This window comes from Ovis aries, chromosome 4 (assembly GCF_016772045.2).
Source record: "Ovis aries strain OAR_USU_Benz2616 breed Rambouillet chromosome 4, ARS-UI_Ramb_v3.0, whole genome shotgun sequence".
NCBI lineage: Eukaryota > Metazoa > Chordata > Mammalia > Artiodactyla > Bovidae > Ovis > Ovis aries.
In genome coordinates this window covers 44,586,339-44,602,569 of record NC_056057.1, presented here as the reverse complement: position 1 = coordinate 44,602,569, position 16,231 = coordinate 44,586,339, and the positions used below count along the sequence as shown (strand labels likewise).

The window sequence follows — 16,231 nt, the reverse complement described above, 5'->3', positions numbered from 1 at the left end:
TTCTGGCTCTCACTGCTGGTGTCCTTTAGCCTTTGGCCAATTTGCACCTTTGTGTCCTGTGTTTCACTGCTGACACAGAGCCAGCTCTGTGCATCTATTCAGGAAAGAAAATAACCCACTTTTTTTTTTTCCCTTTAATTCAAATATGCTTTGTACACTTGACACATTTGAGTAGTTTATTTCCTATCTGCCACTGGAACTGCAGGGACTAGATAATCTATGATTCCTTCTTACACTGTAACTCATATTGACTTCCATAAATATATATATATTCTTATGTTCATCTAAGTTCTTGAAAACATACGTCAGACTATCTGATCCTTTAAATCAGTAGTTCTCAAACTTTACTGTGCACATGAGTCACACCGTGAACTTGTTAGAATTCTGCACTTACGCTGACAGCCTGATTCTACAAGCCTGGAGTGGAACCTGAGATTCCGCATGCCTACCAAGCTCCCAAGAGGTGCTGGGTGCCTCTGGTCTCTAAATCTGACACACTCTGAGCAGTAAGGTTCTGAGTGTTCTCATTTGGTCTGGTGGCCACAGAGTGATACACTGGTCATGTTCTGTGTTCACTGAAGGGCCTTCCCTCCGGTGTCTGGCTTGAGCCTCCTGCCCCATCGCACTGGTCACTTTCCAGGTCTGCTGAGTGCATGGTCAGGGCTCGCTAACCTAATATAGGCTTATATTTTCCTTCTGGCCTTGGTGACCCCTGGCTCCACTGGTTAGTGAGCCTTCCCAGCAAACACTCCACTCCTCACCTCCCTCTGACCTCACTGGATCCTTCAACCTCTGAGGACACTTCAGCCCCACTCATTAGCTTTCTCACTGGTCTTGAGAGAGTTCTTTATCCTGCCTCTCTTGCTTTGGCCCTGAAGAAACAACTCTGCGGAAAAACAGATCAAGAAAGACTCTCTTCTTTCCCAACCTTCCCCCCCACCCCGCCCCCGCCCATTCTCCAAACAACTGATCTGGCCTTATCTTTTCAACAGTCTTTTCTAAAAAAGCAAAAGAAGCAAAACCTCAACAGGTCTACTTTGTCTTATAGGCTGTAAGGGCACAGAACAAAATGAAGTATTTGATATGAAATAATAGCAATTCACATTCAAGTGGCTGATATCCCTGTAAGCCAAGGAGAAAACTAACATACACACACACACACAAAGAGAACAAAAACTAAGAAACAAACAAAGCCCAAACCACCTTTGCAGTCCTTTGAATTAGGCTTTAATTCTTTCCCAATTCTATCTAATGTCAGTCTAAACCCAGCAAGTCTGATCTGCAGTAATTATAGCTCAGGGCAACTTGACAAGGTGGCAAGCAGATTTCAGGCTCTTGCTTTCTGAAACTCTTGCACAAGTTTGCACTGGACCCTCATGCCAAGGCCTACGTCTATCATCGGCTCTCTCTTCCCATGCACAGTTTTTCTCCACACAGGCCTTTCTCCACTGCAGTGTTTTCCAAGCCTTTTCATCTTGATGCCTTCCCATCTCTTTTCAGATCACAGCTGGAAATCTCATTTTCATTCCTTTGTGGCAATTTTTTATTTCTTTCTATTTCTATTGTTATTTAACTGTGAAAAGTATTTCCTCTTGCAGGAAAAATGCCCATACGCTTTGTTTGAGCTGGGGTCCTGCTGTTCATTATTTGCTGAAAGCCGTGCTGTCTTGTTTAATGTGCACCATGAGATGTCAGTACCATTTCATCTACATGGAGGCAGAAACCCATCTGATATAATTTATGAGACCTCCTGTGGTTCGGGACCAAGTCGCCTCACACGCCTTTCCCTTTGTAGCACAATAGCAACTAACTGAGGCTAGTGCATTCCGGTTGCATGTCATCTCTGGACTTACAGTGAAGGAGAGCAGGAGGGAAAGGCACACGGGGGATCTTTATGGGAGATTCGCCTTTCCTGACATGGGCTTTCAGAGGTGCAACATTCTGGCCTTCAAGACATTACATTCTGGCTTTGAATGCAACAGGGAGATTTAGGCTTCTACTTTATGGTTTAACTGTAAAATTGTAACTTGCAGCCTGATTGTGTTTTAAATTATTCAAATGAAAGAATAAACCAGAGTAAATCAAAAATAAATGCAATAAGGATGATCAGCAAAACTTGTAATCTGAGGAGGCTTATAAATACTGGATGCCTGCCCACTGGAAGGGAGAAAGGACAAGCAGCACAAAGTCAATGTTCAGAAGGGTTGGGAACCTGATATCCTGTCTTCTCACCCAGTAGAAAGCTGTCCTGAGGCTGGGTGGTGCATACTGCACTCACACACCTGAGCTTCATTCTGAGCAATATGTGTTTCATTTGGGTAACAATTCCATTTCTTCTGTTGTTACTGCTTTTGTGCCAGGCTAAGTTCAACTAGGCCTTTCCCTTCTTAAACCAGCTGATGCTATGCCTTCCCTGTGACTTAGTCATGCAATCCCTTCTACCTCTCAAGAGGGGGAGATGTGTGAAGGCTATACGGTGCTGTGAACATGGTGCTAGTTTACCCACAGAGCAGACAAGCATGAGCCTACAGGGGTAGGAGTGTCCAGCAAAGTAAGAAGTAAGAATTGTGTATCTCAAAGACTGTGTTGAAGTAAGCATTATGAGAACTTGAATTTTGTTACTTCCCCTTACATTTATTTTGCAGTTTAATCTTTTACTTGCATTTGTATATAGGAAAGGACTTGATTGTATTTCGGGGCCTAAAGACCAAATTATGAACCTTTTATGAACCTGACTCAGTCTTCTGTGTGTGTATTAGTTGTTTGGTCATGTCCGACTCTTTGCAACCCCGTGAACTGTAGCCTGCCAGGCTCCTCTGTCCATGGGATTCTCCAGGCAAGAATACTGGAGTGGGTAGGCATTCTCTTCTCCAAGGGATCTTCCCAATCCAGGGGTTGAAACCAGATCTCCTGCATTGCAAGCAGATTCTTTACTGTCTGAGTCACTAGGGAAGCCCAACTTAGTCATACTAGGTATTATTTAAGGTACATCCTTTGTATCATAAAACACAATGAGTGTTTTATGGCTGTTATTTCAATACATGTTCAGAAGTCTAGCTTTGTTGGTTTTTTTTTCTGTATATTAATGAACACTCTTATTTTATGTTTTCACTCAGATGTATTTATACAGAATTTCTTCAGAGCCCTTTCCAAATCCCCAATATTGTGCCAACTGAAGCTGAGTTCGTGAACATCCTCTAACTGTAATCACCTAATTCAAATCTGGTGAGACTCTGCAGTGTTGAATTTAATTTAACTTATGTTGATCCCCATGTTTTCTCTCCCCTGTAGTTCTGATTGAAAACATACACAGTTCTGTGGTTCTGAGTCATCTCCTCACATATATCTTCTGTCATATTGCATGTTTATCATGTGAGCTGCTGCCCAAAGAGACTGGGGATCCAATACAATTAAATAACTGAAATATTCAAGGGAATCCAATCCATTCTAAGAAAGAGTAACGTCTCTCTCTTAATGAAATGTGCATTGATGTATGATGACATACTGGCATGGAAACACTGGCAGGTTTTGGAAACTTAAATAGCAAGAAACACAAACCTCAGAATTTTCATGTGAGTCCTAAACGACTTTCTTTTTCATATCACACTGAATGATATTTCATCTCAGCCATACATATACAATATAACCCAAAGTGTAGAAATAAAGATCAACTCACAGGCTGTCCAGGCTCATCTCCCCCGAGGATTCTGAAGCCAAATCCAGACTCCATCCTGCGAAGGTGAACATCCAGCTCCTTATAATCTGGACCTGGCATAAAGGAGATCCCATTGAGTAATGAATCCTGCCTTTTCCCCACCCCCTGAGGAACTAGACACACCAATGATAAATTAATTTTGTGGATGTGATTAATGAGAGTGCTGTTAAGAGTCAGTGATGAGCATAGAAATTAAAATATATATATATGGTGACAAAAAAGTATGCATTCCAAAATTAGGTAGTCTCTGGATTAACAGTGACCAGCCAAGGACATTACTAGCATATTGCCATAGGCAGAAAGAGCACACACATTTTCTGAGTCGGGAAAAAAAAAAAACAATGCCTCTGTAATTCTTTATTTTCCTGAAATCATTGAGATTGCCCTCGAAAATTGGCTGCCACTTTGGGCATGTTACTCTGACTAGGATAATTGTTTTAGAAGTATAAGAGAACAGATGGAGACACCCTGGAACTACCTGGTAAAGGATAGTCTAGTAATTTACTAATAGCTGTTTATGATTTGATGTGTCCCATTGAGTGTGTGTGTGTGTGCACGCGTGCACGCGTGCACGCACGCACACTTGCATGCTGAGGGGTATAAACTTACACCTAACAGAAGTTGTTTCTTTTAAAATTGTTAAAGTTAGAAAACATAAAATTGAAACTGCTCTCTATTGAGGTTTGAGTGAAGTTTTAATTTCCCGAAAAGCTCCTTTAGGTTTCTTATAACTTATTACTAGAGATTTATGAGAGTCTAAGTGAACTCTTATCCCTCAAACAATTAAAAATGCAGAAGCCACTAGTAGATTGACTGCTGACTTCATAAACACATTCAAAATAAAGTTGATGAGGGATACTTTTCTGTAGTTAGCCGAAAGAATGGAAATGTACTTAAAAAAAAAAGCTGAGAAATTCCTCTGAATGTAATTTTCAATTCTAGAATAAATAAGCTAAAACCATAAGAAATCTTTTGACTTTTAAAGGAGCATATGATTTAAATAGGATTTAAGCTTCTCCCTTGCCCCTGGCCCTTTGAATCTTCTTCAGGGGCAAATGTCTCAATCACGACTGGGTTGTGCACACTTTCAAAACCACTGTTAGGATGTTAATCAATAATCAATAATCAGCAACTTTGGGGAATACTTATTAATGCCAACCTTTGCTTAAGAAGTATTTGTGATCTCTGGGCCTTAATGGTTTAAAGGAGGTATTAAAACTGACAGAAGCAATTATTCAGTTAAATGTTAAATTCTTATTATTTAATCGGGATGGTTTTGGAAATTGGGATGGGACTTCAGATGAGACTCCTCATGGGACAGGAAGCTATGTCTTAGTCATTTGGATGTACGGTCATAGTCATAGTTGGTGATGGCCTGGTAAACCTTTTCTAGAGTCTACAGTAAGTGAAGCTGAAGTGAGACAGGAAACAAAGTACAATGATATGGGGCTTGCCTTTGTGCCTCCCACCTGGCTGTGATTTCCCAGTGATACAAGGAAGGCAAGTCACTCACTTCTGAAATTTAGGCATATGTGTGTGTCTAGTGCTCTCAAGGGGAAAGAAAAGCTGAATCAGGCACCTATGTACATATGTATATGTCATCCAAGACTATGACTTTCACATCCTTTTATGGACAGATGCTTGTAGAACCAAAGGCTTTCCCAGTCAACAATGAATATAAAACTCGAGTTATAACCAACTACATTTCCACATCCATTAGTCATCCTTTATGAACTGTATAATCATTCATATTTTAAAGATGAGACAACTTAGCAGAATTCAGTTCCTATTAAACAGTTAATTAGACTCATGCGATAAAAGGAAAATGAAACCTTTGCCCTATACCCTACGAGTCTCAGTTGACTTTTGAGCTCAGTTTATCCTGAGGTCTAGAACATCATATATGAAATCACATATTGGGGAGTGTGCTAAAACTTCAGGACTCTGGAGCAGGTGGAGCAGCCCTGCAAAACCACAGCAGGTAGCTATACTCTTCCCAAGGGAGGCAGAAAGGCAAAGGGAGATGACAGACGATGCCCAATCACTGTTCAAACCTCTAAATTTTGGTTATGGTATGACTGGTCACATCAATCTCTTCCCTAGGTTACTTTAGGCTTAGTGGACATTTATATATATATATGCATATATATTAATTACAAAGAGAGCATGATATACTTTTGTCACTTAAAACAACAGAGCTAGCATATGTTTAACCAGAACCTGCCATCTAATTGTAGATATTCTCATTTTTGCATTGCTGCTGAGTATGGTGAGAAATTGTTCCTCCAGTGGCTTCAGCACCAATCCATATTGCATGAGGAGCTCTGAAAGGAGTTTACTGTGTGATCCATTTTATTTGCTAAGTGTAACTTCCCCCCAAGGAAATGCTGAAATTGTAACAGTCCCAGTAATGGAATTTTGAGATGTGCCAATGTACATGGGAATTGTCTTGTGTCAGAGAATCCTGTGATTCCTGGGGGAATTGGAAAGCTTTTCCTTAATGAACAATTCAGGACTCTTTTTTAATTAGGAGAAAAATACAGATGTTTGCTAGTTTTATTTAACTCTGAAGAAGTAAGCAGAGCACATATTTTCTTTCCCCTGTTCTTTGTGTGCACTTTGGTGACATTGCAATCCTTGGACTATTGCTCTGACTGCTCTGATTTCAAACATGGGGCAAAACACGCCAACCATGTCACCTTCACCTTCCATTCTTCCAGGCCGAGATGGCTAGTTTCATGGTACATGTACGCATAGAGAGAGGCAAAGAGAGACCCATTAAAGAAGTCTGCCACAGATGTGATTTATTTATTTATTTATTTGTTAATTTTGGAACACAGACTCAGAGGCTGCAGGGCATGGAAACCTAAGAGAAATAGTCACCTGGATAAAAAAGTTTAAATGATAGTGCCTTAAGGCAGTAGTATTTTGTGTGTGTGTGTGTTTGTGTGTGTGTAAGGAAAATAAGAGTTTTCAGAAAGACAATTTTTCTTTGGTTTCTCCTTCCTTCCCCCTACCATTTGAGTCTGGCTTTAGAAAGTAACTAAAATTACATGCACAAAGCTTGAAATGTTTCTCTTTCTCCCCACTTTGTTAGCTCTCTTAAAAGATTATGATGTTTCTAATACTTTTCTTCAGTTGCTCTTCTGGTGTGATGACATGTTTAAAATGACTGTAATATGCTTTATCTCTTCCCCTGTCAGTGTAAGGACTTAAAGCAAAGAAATTCAAGGGCCAGTCTTCATCCCACTGTTTCACAATCCTCACTTCTCTCTCCAGTTGGTTTATGAACCATGTACCTAGTAGGTTGTTAGATGAGGGGGTTGGGTGAACACTCAGTGGGACCTGGGTCACTCGATGTCACTCAGTCATGCCCCCACCAACATTCTTTTCTTCTTTCTTTTCTGCCTTATTTTTTCTGTATTTGCACTCTTTTTTTTCTTCTTTTTCCTCTTCTTTTTTCTGTTTGAAAAACCATCAGAAGTGCTCTCAGGCATGGCTTGGTGCAACTCAAGATGAGGCAGTGGTTGTGAAGAAATGGACTAAAAGAGTCAGAAAACTTTTTGGATGCTGGTGTTCAATGGCTAGCCATGGCCAGTGTTGCTGGTTCTTTAGAGGTGGGTCTTGGGATCCTCAGGCATTATGAAATAAAACATCTGAAGATCCTTATCCCAGGTGGGACTTTGCATGACCTCTGGGACAAGCTATGGGGATGGAATTTACAACTACTGATTAATCCTGGGATCTCACTAATATTGAAAAAACTACATCCAGGTAGCAGGGCAACCTCTGTCATAATAAAGAAAAGCATCATTTCAAAAGCTGATTCTTATTTTGCATTAAGACTCCAGGAAGACTTCACATGCTATATATACCCTTGGTCTAGCTTCTGAAAGACATGGCTTTATGCACAGTTTCAGGAAAAGGATGGGCGACTGAACACAACTGATTAATTCTGTGAATGTATTCAAGCTTCAAAAATGCAAAGAATGGCATTTTTATGGATTAATTTGGCACATGGGATGCTGCTGTAAACATGTCAATTAAATTCTGGTACTTGAATCCCCTTTCATGTTTTAATTAAACATAAGCACCATGGGCTTATTACCACAGTCTGGCACAGAGAATGAATTCATTAAATATTTTTTTCTACTGGAAAAAATGTTTTTTGTTTTTTGTTTTTTTTTTTTTTGCTTTTCCTCATAAAGAAATCTAGGAAAGATAGTACTAGGAAAGAATCAAAGGTGGTTTCCAAAGAACTCCAGATACAGAATAAGTTAAACAGGAATTAAATAACTTTTATTGCTCAAATCTAACAGTACCAGATCAATAACTAATACATATCTACCTTAAAAGAATCACTTCTCTCCACTTTTTTCTCTTTATAACCCTTGGTGATATGAACATGGCCAGACATGGTTTAGCCATAGTAGAAGCCATCTCCCACTCTTCCTATGGTTCTCTTCAAATAGCCAGAGTTTTCAAATTAAGTCAGATTTTCCCATCCTAAATACTCCCCTGCTCTCCCTATCCTTTGCTCTCTTGGACGCAAGCCTTACCTCTTTCCTCTCTGACTTACTCCTGCCAGTCTGGTGTCTGTGCTCTTGGCATTACTGAACTGCTCTAAGGTCACTGATGACATCCTAATGTTCAAACCCAATGGCCATTTTTTCTTTGCTCATTCTGCTTGATTTCTATGTCTCACTTAATGCTGCTGACACACCCTTTATGATCCTTGATTTCTTTTGTTTCTAAACAAGAAAAGATCTCCTTTCAGAAGAACTTCTAGTCTTGATTTCTGTGATACTCCATATCCTGGTTTTCTTGTCTTTGGGTGGAGCTGTCCACTCAAAGGTCCTGACTATGGATTCATTGTTTCTTGTTAACATTCTACCCTGGTGATGGCATAATTATCTTTGTTTGTTTATAAAATTCCATTATGAATAGCCTGCACGAGTTGCTAAATAAATGTGTCTTAAATTTAATTGTTTCCAATCTAGTGAACCTGATAAACCACAACACTATTCTACTATTGAGATTTCACTTAGCTTCCTAATTACGTTAGGACTTCCTACCATTAATTTTGCCTAGGCATCTTATGCAGTTAAAGTTAGCAAAATACCTTACAATTATAATAAACAGATCCAAGTCAAAATCATGACAAGTAGCTTGATAAAGAACATTTTATAAATATGAGAAATAGTATAGAAGATCTATTTATTCTGGTTGGAGTCATAATTTTCCAGAATAGTTTCCTAACTTGTGTGGACACTTAACAAAATATTTGGATTGGTTCTTAACCTGAAAATCTGGATTGCATGGTAGTATAATACACTCAAACTCTATTAAAACTTTCCTCTTTCAAATAATATATATTTTGGAATCATTTTGTTCATATATCAACGTTATCTAAGTTATTACATAAACATAGTTCTTCTCTTTCTTCTTTTGGCTTTAAATATAGTACATTCAGAAGCTGAGAAATGCAGAAAATGTGCTTGTTGTGGCCGTAAGCTAAGATTCAGAATCTCAGATTAAATCTTGCCTTCATTTTGCACCTGTAATTACTAGGTCTCATTTTCCCTCTGGTTCTAAGATACTCTTAAAAACTACAAAGATTTTATAGTTGGTATAAAATATATATTATATATATAAATTATGTTTAATTTATAATATATATAATTATATCTTAAAAAATTTCAGACACAGCTAAACCAAATAGTTTATACATTATCTGAGGACAAAATGCTGAGCAATATCTTCCATATTTTCTACAAATCCAAAAAAATGACATGGAAACTTATAGAATGAAATGATCTCAAGCACATATATTCTCCAAGGGGGGGTGTTAGAACATGCTGAGATGGGTAATGAGCTGTCATCATAGACACACTCTAGAGATGTATGTTGTGAGCCCACAGACCTGAGATAGTACTATTATTATGAAACATTCTTTTCTACAATTGTTTCAGTACTCTGGCTTTCAATCTAGTGGTCTAAATAGCTGTTCAAAGTACTTCTTAAGAGTAAGATCTAAATCTTCCTTTTCTTCCTTTATTTCCATAAAATTAAATATTTCAGCCTAAACCAAATTAATAAATATTTTTTCAGAATAATTAGGTCAAAAATATTTAAGTAATTTAATTATTACTAAAAGCTCTTAAGCTTCAAACTATTCTATTCTAACTTAAAATACTACCAAAATGTAGCACTTTGTAACTGGCATGGTTTAAAAAAAAATAAACGGTTATCAGTATTTAACTGATGTGAAAATAATTTCATTCTATATTAGCAAAATTTCTAGTAATTTTTGAGTAAAGTAATTTCTAGTAAGTTCTATGGAAATGTCTAAACTGCAAATCTTTGCAGATACTCTAGCTTATTTCAATTATCTAGTCCAGTGCTGTTCAATGTAAACAAAAGGCAAGCTACATAGGTAATTTAATTCTAGTAGCTATAGTTTGGAAAGCAAAAAGAAACAGATACAATTTTAATAATATGCTTAACCTAACATATCCAAAATACTATTTAAGAACTAACACAATAATTAGTGAGATATCATACATTTTTTTTTCTTTTTTTTGGTACTAAGTTTTTGAAATTCAGTGTGGATCTTACACACTTCTCACAGGACATCCAAACTCAGATTTCAAGCGCCTAGTAGCAACAAGTGCCTAGAAGCTTCTCAACTGGATAGCATGATTTAGTCAATCTGATAGCTTCCTTTGGTACCTGGTGTTTTAATCTAGTCTTTTAATCTAGTCTTTTACTAAAGCATTTTATGAAAGAACTTGATGAATAAATGATTGTTTTCCTTTGACTTTTGTTTGTTTCCTTGGCTGCCATATAGGTCAAATTTGGTGAGAATTGCCCTCTACCTTAAATATATGCTTATGTGGGTGAGTGAAATTAGCATGGTGATTATGTACTAAAAAACTGATACTACTCAGAAGAATGATTTGTTACACAAAATGGAAGACGTTTCATTCACAGGACTGTGAGTACTGAAGAATACTTGCCAGAAGAATCCATTCGAAAACTGGTCCTTGGTGGCACTTGTTCTGGATGGGAAATTAAAATTGAAATTCATTTATGGCATTTCAAAATTCATCTTTTTTTTTTTTGGTTGCAATTAGAACTCACCCTCAATCTTTTTCTTGTGTTTCATGATTTTTTCTCTAAAATCCATGGAGTTAATGGACAGATTTACCCTGTTTTATGTATATGAATACATCTATAAATGTATCTCTTTCACATGCAGGAAAATGCCTGAATTCTTTTAGATCAGAATGGAAAAAAAAGATCACCATTTCCAAAGATTAAGCTTTGATTCTGATGATAAGAATGCTGATTTGAAAGTAAAGTCAATCCAGAACCCAAAATATGCACATATCTTTGAAATCACATTATGATATTGTGTCATCAAATATCAAAATGGAAAGTGAAAACTTCAATAAATAATTATGCTGATTTATGTACACCAGTCCAAATATTTTGATCCTTATAATTATTTGGATAGTAAGTTATATATAAATAGTTGAATAAAATTGGTTTATTTTAGCAATAGGGATCCTTCATGAGAACTATGATACCATAACATGTTACATATAACATAAAACTTTAGGGACATGAGTGTAAAATACTATATATATTCTATAATGTGCATATGAAATACTATGGAAAAAATGGGTATTTTATCATTAAACTTAAAAAATTAGAAGACCAAGTTCTGATTGCTTTCTTACTGAGCTTTGTTTGCTTCACTATTCAACACTGAAAATGAAATAGAAGCCTCTTGAGGGCGATGACAAGGCTTCCCCAGGGTACCCTGCACAGCTAGTCTCACTTGCTGTGGGGAGAATGAACCTCCCTGCTAGGCAATCTGCATTTTCACAGGAAATAAGCTCTCCAGCAAAACTACTTTTTTTTAATTTTAAATCTCCCTGTTTAGTAACTGCTTAGGATTATGAATTGAGAAATTTCTTTAATCATAAAGATGGAGCTATAACAGGGATGGAAGACTGTGCCCTTCTAAATACCTCCATTAGTTGTAAAAGTGACATCATAATCTTTATACTATCCTGATCTCACTAGGACCTACTTACCATCCAGCAATTACACTCAGTTTACTGCAGCCCCGATGGTCTCATTTTTAATCATGAAAGTACTTTGGGTTACATTGTCAACTTGCACTACCACCAAAATGCTCTGACAAACTAACTCGCAATCAAGGACTGATTTTAGAATTTACTTCTCGAATTTCCATCCCCTTTTATCCTCTGCCTGAGTCCCAGAGCATTAAGTTTTAAACTAGTGAATTAAATGAATTTATAAGCTATCAGATTGAATCTAATTTCTAAAATACAGGGGAAAAACATGTCTCCAACCTAACTTTTATTTCACTATCATTATTACTTAGCTATTTCTTTCTCTATTAAAAGGAACCTGTTAGAAATATAATACCATAGTTATTTACAAAGTTACTGAAAAATATTATTTTTGAAATTAGATTTCCAAAATAAAATATACATATGAAAAACAGCAAGCACACTTAACTGGATTTACTGACTCCTTTACCAACATACTCTAACTGCAAAGTGACGCACAATGTGATATATCAGAAACTCCAGCTGAAAGGCAATTTTTTTTCACAGATTAAACCATAACAAATTATATTAAAGACAGCAATAATGATTTTCCTGAACAAGGTACAGGAAATTAACCTTCATTGTACAGTTGCGGACATTTTTTAATGCTCATTTCTCCCATGGAGTGTTTTTTTTCTTTTTAAATTTTGTTTTATTTCTGACTGTGCTGTATGACATATGAGATCATAGTTCCCTGGGATCGAACCTGCATGCCCTGAATGGGAAGCATAGAGTGCTAACCACTGCACTGCCAAGAAAGTCCCAATAGAGGATATTTTAAATGGTGATGTTATTAATTTTTCTGGTCTTTTTATGATTCTAATGTTAAAGTCACTGGTAAAAGTGTCTAAACATTTACATATCATCCTATTTTGATTTTTCACTAAAATAAGGTAGTGTTCCAGAGAACATTTGTGGGCAGTACTGGACTACCCAGAGGCCACTGGACATCAGCAATGTCCAAGCATATGCGGCCAGGGCTTGATCTAGCTGTGTTCAGACATGTGGGTGTTCTAGAAACCAAGGTAGTTGTTTATGATTACTGAATAGCTGCCTGCTGCTATGGAAGCCATCACTTTATAAAGCTTCCCTAAACTGTTGGTGTTTCCAGTTTGGCTGTATTGAATATTTAGTCACAAGGGCAGAGGAGACTGGAGACGAGAAGGCTCCAGCAGCAGCACTTGCAAGGGCTGTGGCGCTCTGGCTCTGAGCTCAGCACATCTTGTGCGTCTGCCTTGTGTGCTGAGGTTCACACCACTGGTTTCCATTTAGGCTTTTAAGTGATGTGCTGCAGTGAATAATATTTTTACACTACCCCAGCTTTCCAAATGGCTCTGCCATTAGGATGGGAGTCAGTGCTAACTACAACCCTTGCTCACTAATAACAAGGAAAAAGCAGGAGAAAAAGAGAAGATGGTTTAGAAATACAACCACCCATTTAAGATGTTATGAATTACATGTGCATTATAAGCCCAAAAGAACTCCACAATGAACAACAAAAGTGCAGGATAAAAGCCATAGATGTGAAAAACACAATGGTCCATTTTTGATCAGCTATGAATTATAATTTCATTTCAAATAGAGTACTAAAAACAGTCTTGTAGCCTTCCTTCATTATGCTATTTAACTGGCCTGTGGTTGCCCTTAAGTGCTACCTTCAGCACAAAACTCATTGCTTATTACAGATTAATGCTTCCTCATTTCTCAAAAGAAAAATTGATTGTGTGAGTTCATTTTGAAGAAATTCCAGAGGAATTTCTATTCTAAGGAGGTCCTACCAGAAGGCACATTATACTATATGGCTTCCTCACCTTTTTACAATCCTACGTTTGAGTGATGTCTTACTGCAAAGGAGTGTGGACATGTTGCACCTCATAAATTGTTTATTTATAATAACCAAGGTTCAATGTGAAGAGAAAAAGTTTGAACAACTTCAGTCATAATTCACCTTGGGTTCCTACTAAGGGACAGAATCCTGAGGGAAGAGTTTCAGGGAACAAGGGGTTTTCTTCTCTGTTTCTTTTTGTTTTCACTGGCTTGCCTGCTCCAGCTTCTGAGATTGCAGTGTGGAGTGTGTTCAAGAAATGGCCCCATGAGCGAGGGGACAAACTCTAAAATAAGTCTGGATTAGTGAAAAATGAAGCAGCAGGACATGGTCCTCATTCCTAAATTATCAAGCTCCTTGGCATGATTACAATCTTATTTTGTAAGATTCCAAAGTGAGCCACACTCATTTCTTTGGGAAGCACTTTGTATTCCCTTGCATTAAAAAGAGGAGCCAGTACGGCCATTTTTCTGCAATTATGTGAGTACAATCTGTCTTAGGAGCAGAAAGACAGACAAAGTTAGCTCTTTTTTTGGTCCTGTGATTATTGCCATGACGAATCTGATTTATTCTCTGTGATAAGAATGAGAAGTTCTCTTCACTTAGACTAGCGAAGCCTCACCACCTACTTTTTCTGCTGAGTTTGCCATGGTCTGGACTTGTACATTTGCACAGTTTTCTGGGTATGGATGGAGTTCTCTGGGTGTTTGGCTACCAAGACAAGTCACTACATATATCTTTACCTCAAATTAGGGATAAAAGATGTATGGACACAAATTCAGGGAGCCAAATAAATCAGTTTAAAAGAAATTATTTATCTGATTAGGCTTTAAAATTTGTATTCACAGCCTGTATATTTAGATATATGCTTTCCTTGGACAGTAATGATGTCTCTCTCTTTAACAGACTATGTAGTAAAGGAAAGTCATATAATTTATCATTCAGTGCAGACAATCTGCAGTGTTAAAGGGACCTATTAATTATACCAGGACAACACAGAGCAGGGCTCTCCCAGGCGAATGGCATGCACAGTCACCCTAGATAGTCTTTGGGTAAGTAGGACATTACAAACTGTCTCCTATCGTATCAGAAATATGTGGTTGAAACAATGATGTAAACACATATAGAGAACAAATGGCAGGAGGAGATGGGAGGGCAGAAGGCAGGAAGGGTCTTTAGAAATCGTCGTTTCCCTTCAAAGTCAGAAATGGTGTACGGAGCCCAACATTTAGAATGTTCGCAGACAAACCGAGACAAACCTTTCATCTTGTGACCGCAAAGAAAATTAAAGTCCCTCTTTCATGAAATTTATGGAAAAAAGACAGAGAAGGGAAAACTTAAAAATAGCATGGCTTATCTCATTACACAATGGTGGGTATTTTCCTCTGCTTTCAATTTAAAAAAATCCAAGTAATGGAAACAGCAAGAAGTCAATTATCAACAGAGACTGTTACACAAAGGAAAGTGAGATTTATGTAAAAGTTTTGGATAGAGATGAGGATGGGTAGATTTTTGCTGTTTTCTGGGAATTTCCAGTAATAATATAGGGTGTCAGCACTTGAAAAACCAACATGAACCCAGAAACCCCACTGGTCAAAATTTCTGTTGGGACTTTAGGCACGGTTCTTCTAGTATGCTTATAAGCTTATGTGGAATGAAGCTAATCAGGAAAATTTTTCTTTTTGTATAGAGCTTGCAGTAAGAACTAATGAGATTTTGATAATTAAAAGATGTTTCATGCAAGACATTCTTCTGATTAAATATCAGTTCTGAACATGGAATGAAAAATGATGGGTCTAATTGTCTAGTTATATTTAAACTATTATTTGTATCAATTGCGACATTTTGCATGTTAAAATACTGATAATTATTTGCTGTTACATAATAAAATGTCATTCAGGAATTGCTTTCCTATGTTTGTGTCCCCACTTTCACTGCAAGCCTCATGTGAGTGGAGATTATGTCTTGTGATTTTTCTCTCATGGAGTGCCCAGCAGAGTTCCAGACACACACTGTGCTTCATACAGTCTTGTTGATTGATGCGGAGCCTGGAGCTGCCACCTCTGGGCACTCTGCCTGATGCTCTGCAATCAGAGGCATTGCCTGGCCTGCTAGATGGAAGAATCTTCTTTCTATCAAGTCCCATGTAATCACAGGCTCTTATGAGGACCCAAGGTGTTTCTAGCTTTTCCTTTCATAAGCATGTACCTGCCATGTTTCTTGTGGCTCTAGTATGCTATGGTTGTCTTTGTTTATTTAAAATCACAGTATTTTTCCTCCCAGGAATACGTCTTTATTAAGATGTCCTGTGTATGCACATTAAAATGTCAGCATAATCTAATTATGAGCCAAATGAGGCACAGCACCATTTACATCATTTGATAAGTTTCCATCATTTGCAGAGGACTAGTAATTTGAATCCAAATACTTCTTGACAGACTGGATGTAACAGACATTCTGTAGCTTTGTAGAGTAGAAGCTTGTGGGTGCAGGTACACTCTTTTATTTGGTAACTGCAACCCAGTTTTAAACATGAATTTTAAA

At 37.5% G+C, this 16,231-nt stretch overlaps 1 protein-coding gene across 5 annotated transcripts in view; it reads right to left on the bottom strand.

Annotated features, from left to right (window-relative positions):
* The window catches only part of MAGI2 (membrane associated guanylate kinase, WW and PDZ domain containing 2), a 1,505,066-nt gene that overhangs the window by 181,801 nt on the left and 1,307,034 nt on the right, over window positions 1-16,231 (bottom strand). For 3 of the 5 annotated variants that reach the window (XM_060414641.1, XM_060414643.1, XM_060414645.1), the window contains 2 exons: window positions 10,735-10,776; window positions 3,677-3,768 (listed from right to left, as the gene is read on the bottom strand). In XM_060414641.1, coding sequence (XP_060270624.1) covers window positions 3,677-3,768; window positions 10,735-10,776 — 134 coding nt within the window. The remainder of the gene's footprint in view (window positions 1-3,676; window positions 3,769-10,734; window positions 10,777-16,231) is intronic. The other 2 variants (XM_060414642.1, XM_060414644.1) reach the window with 1 other exon arrangement.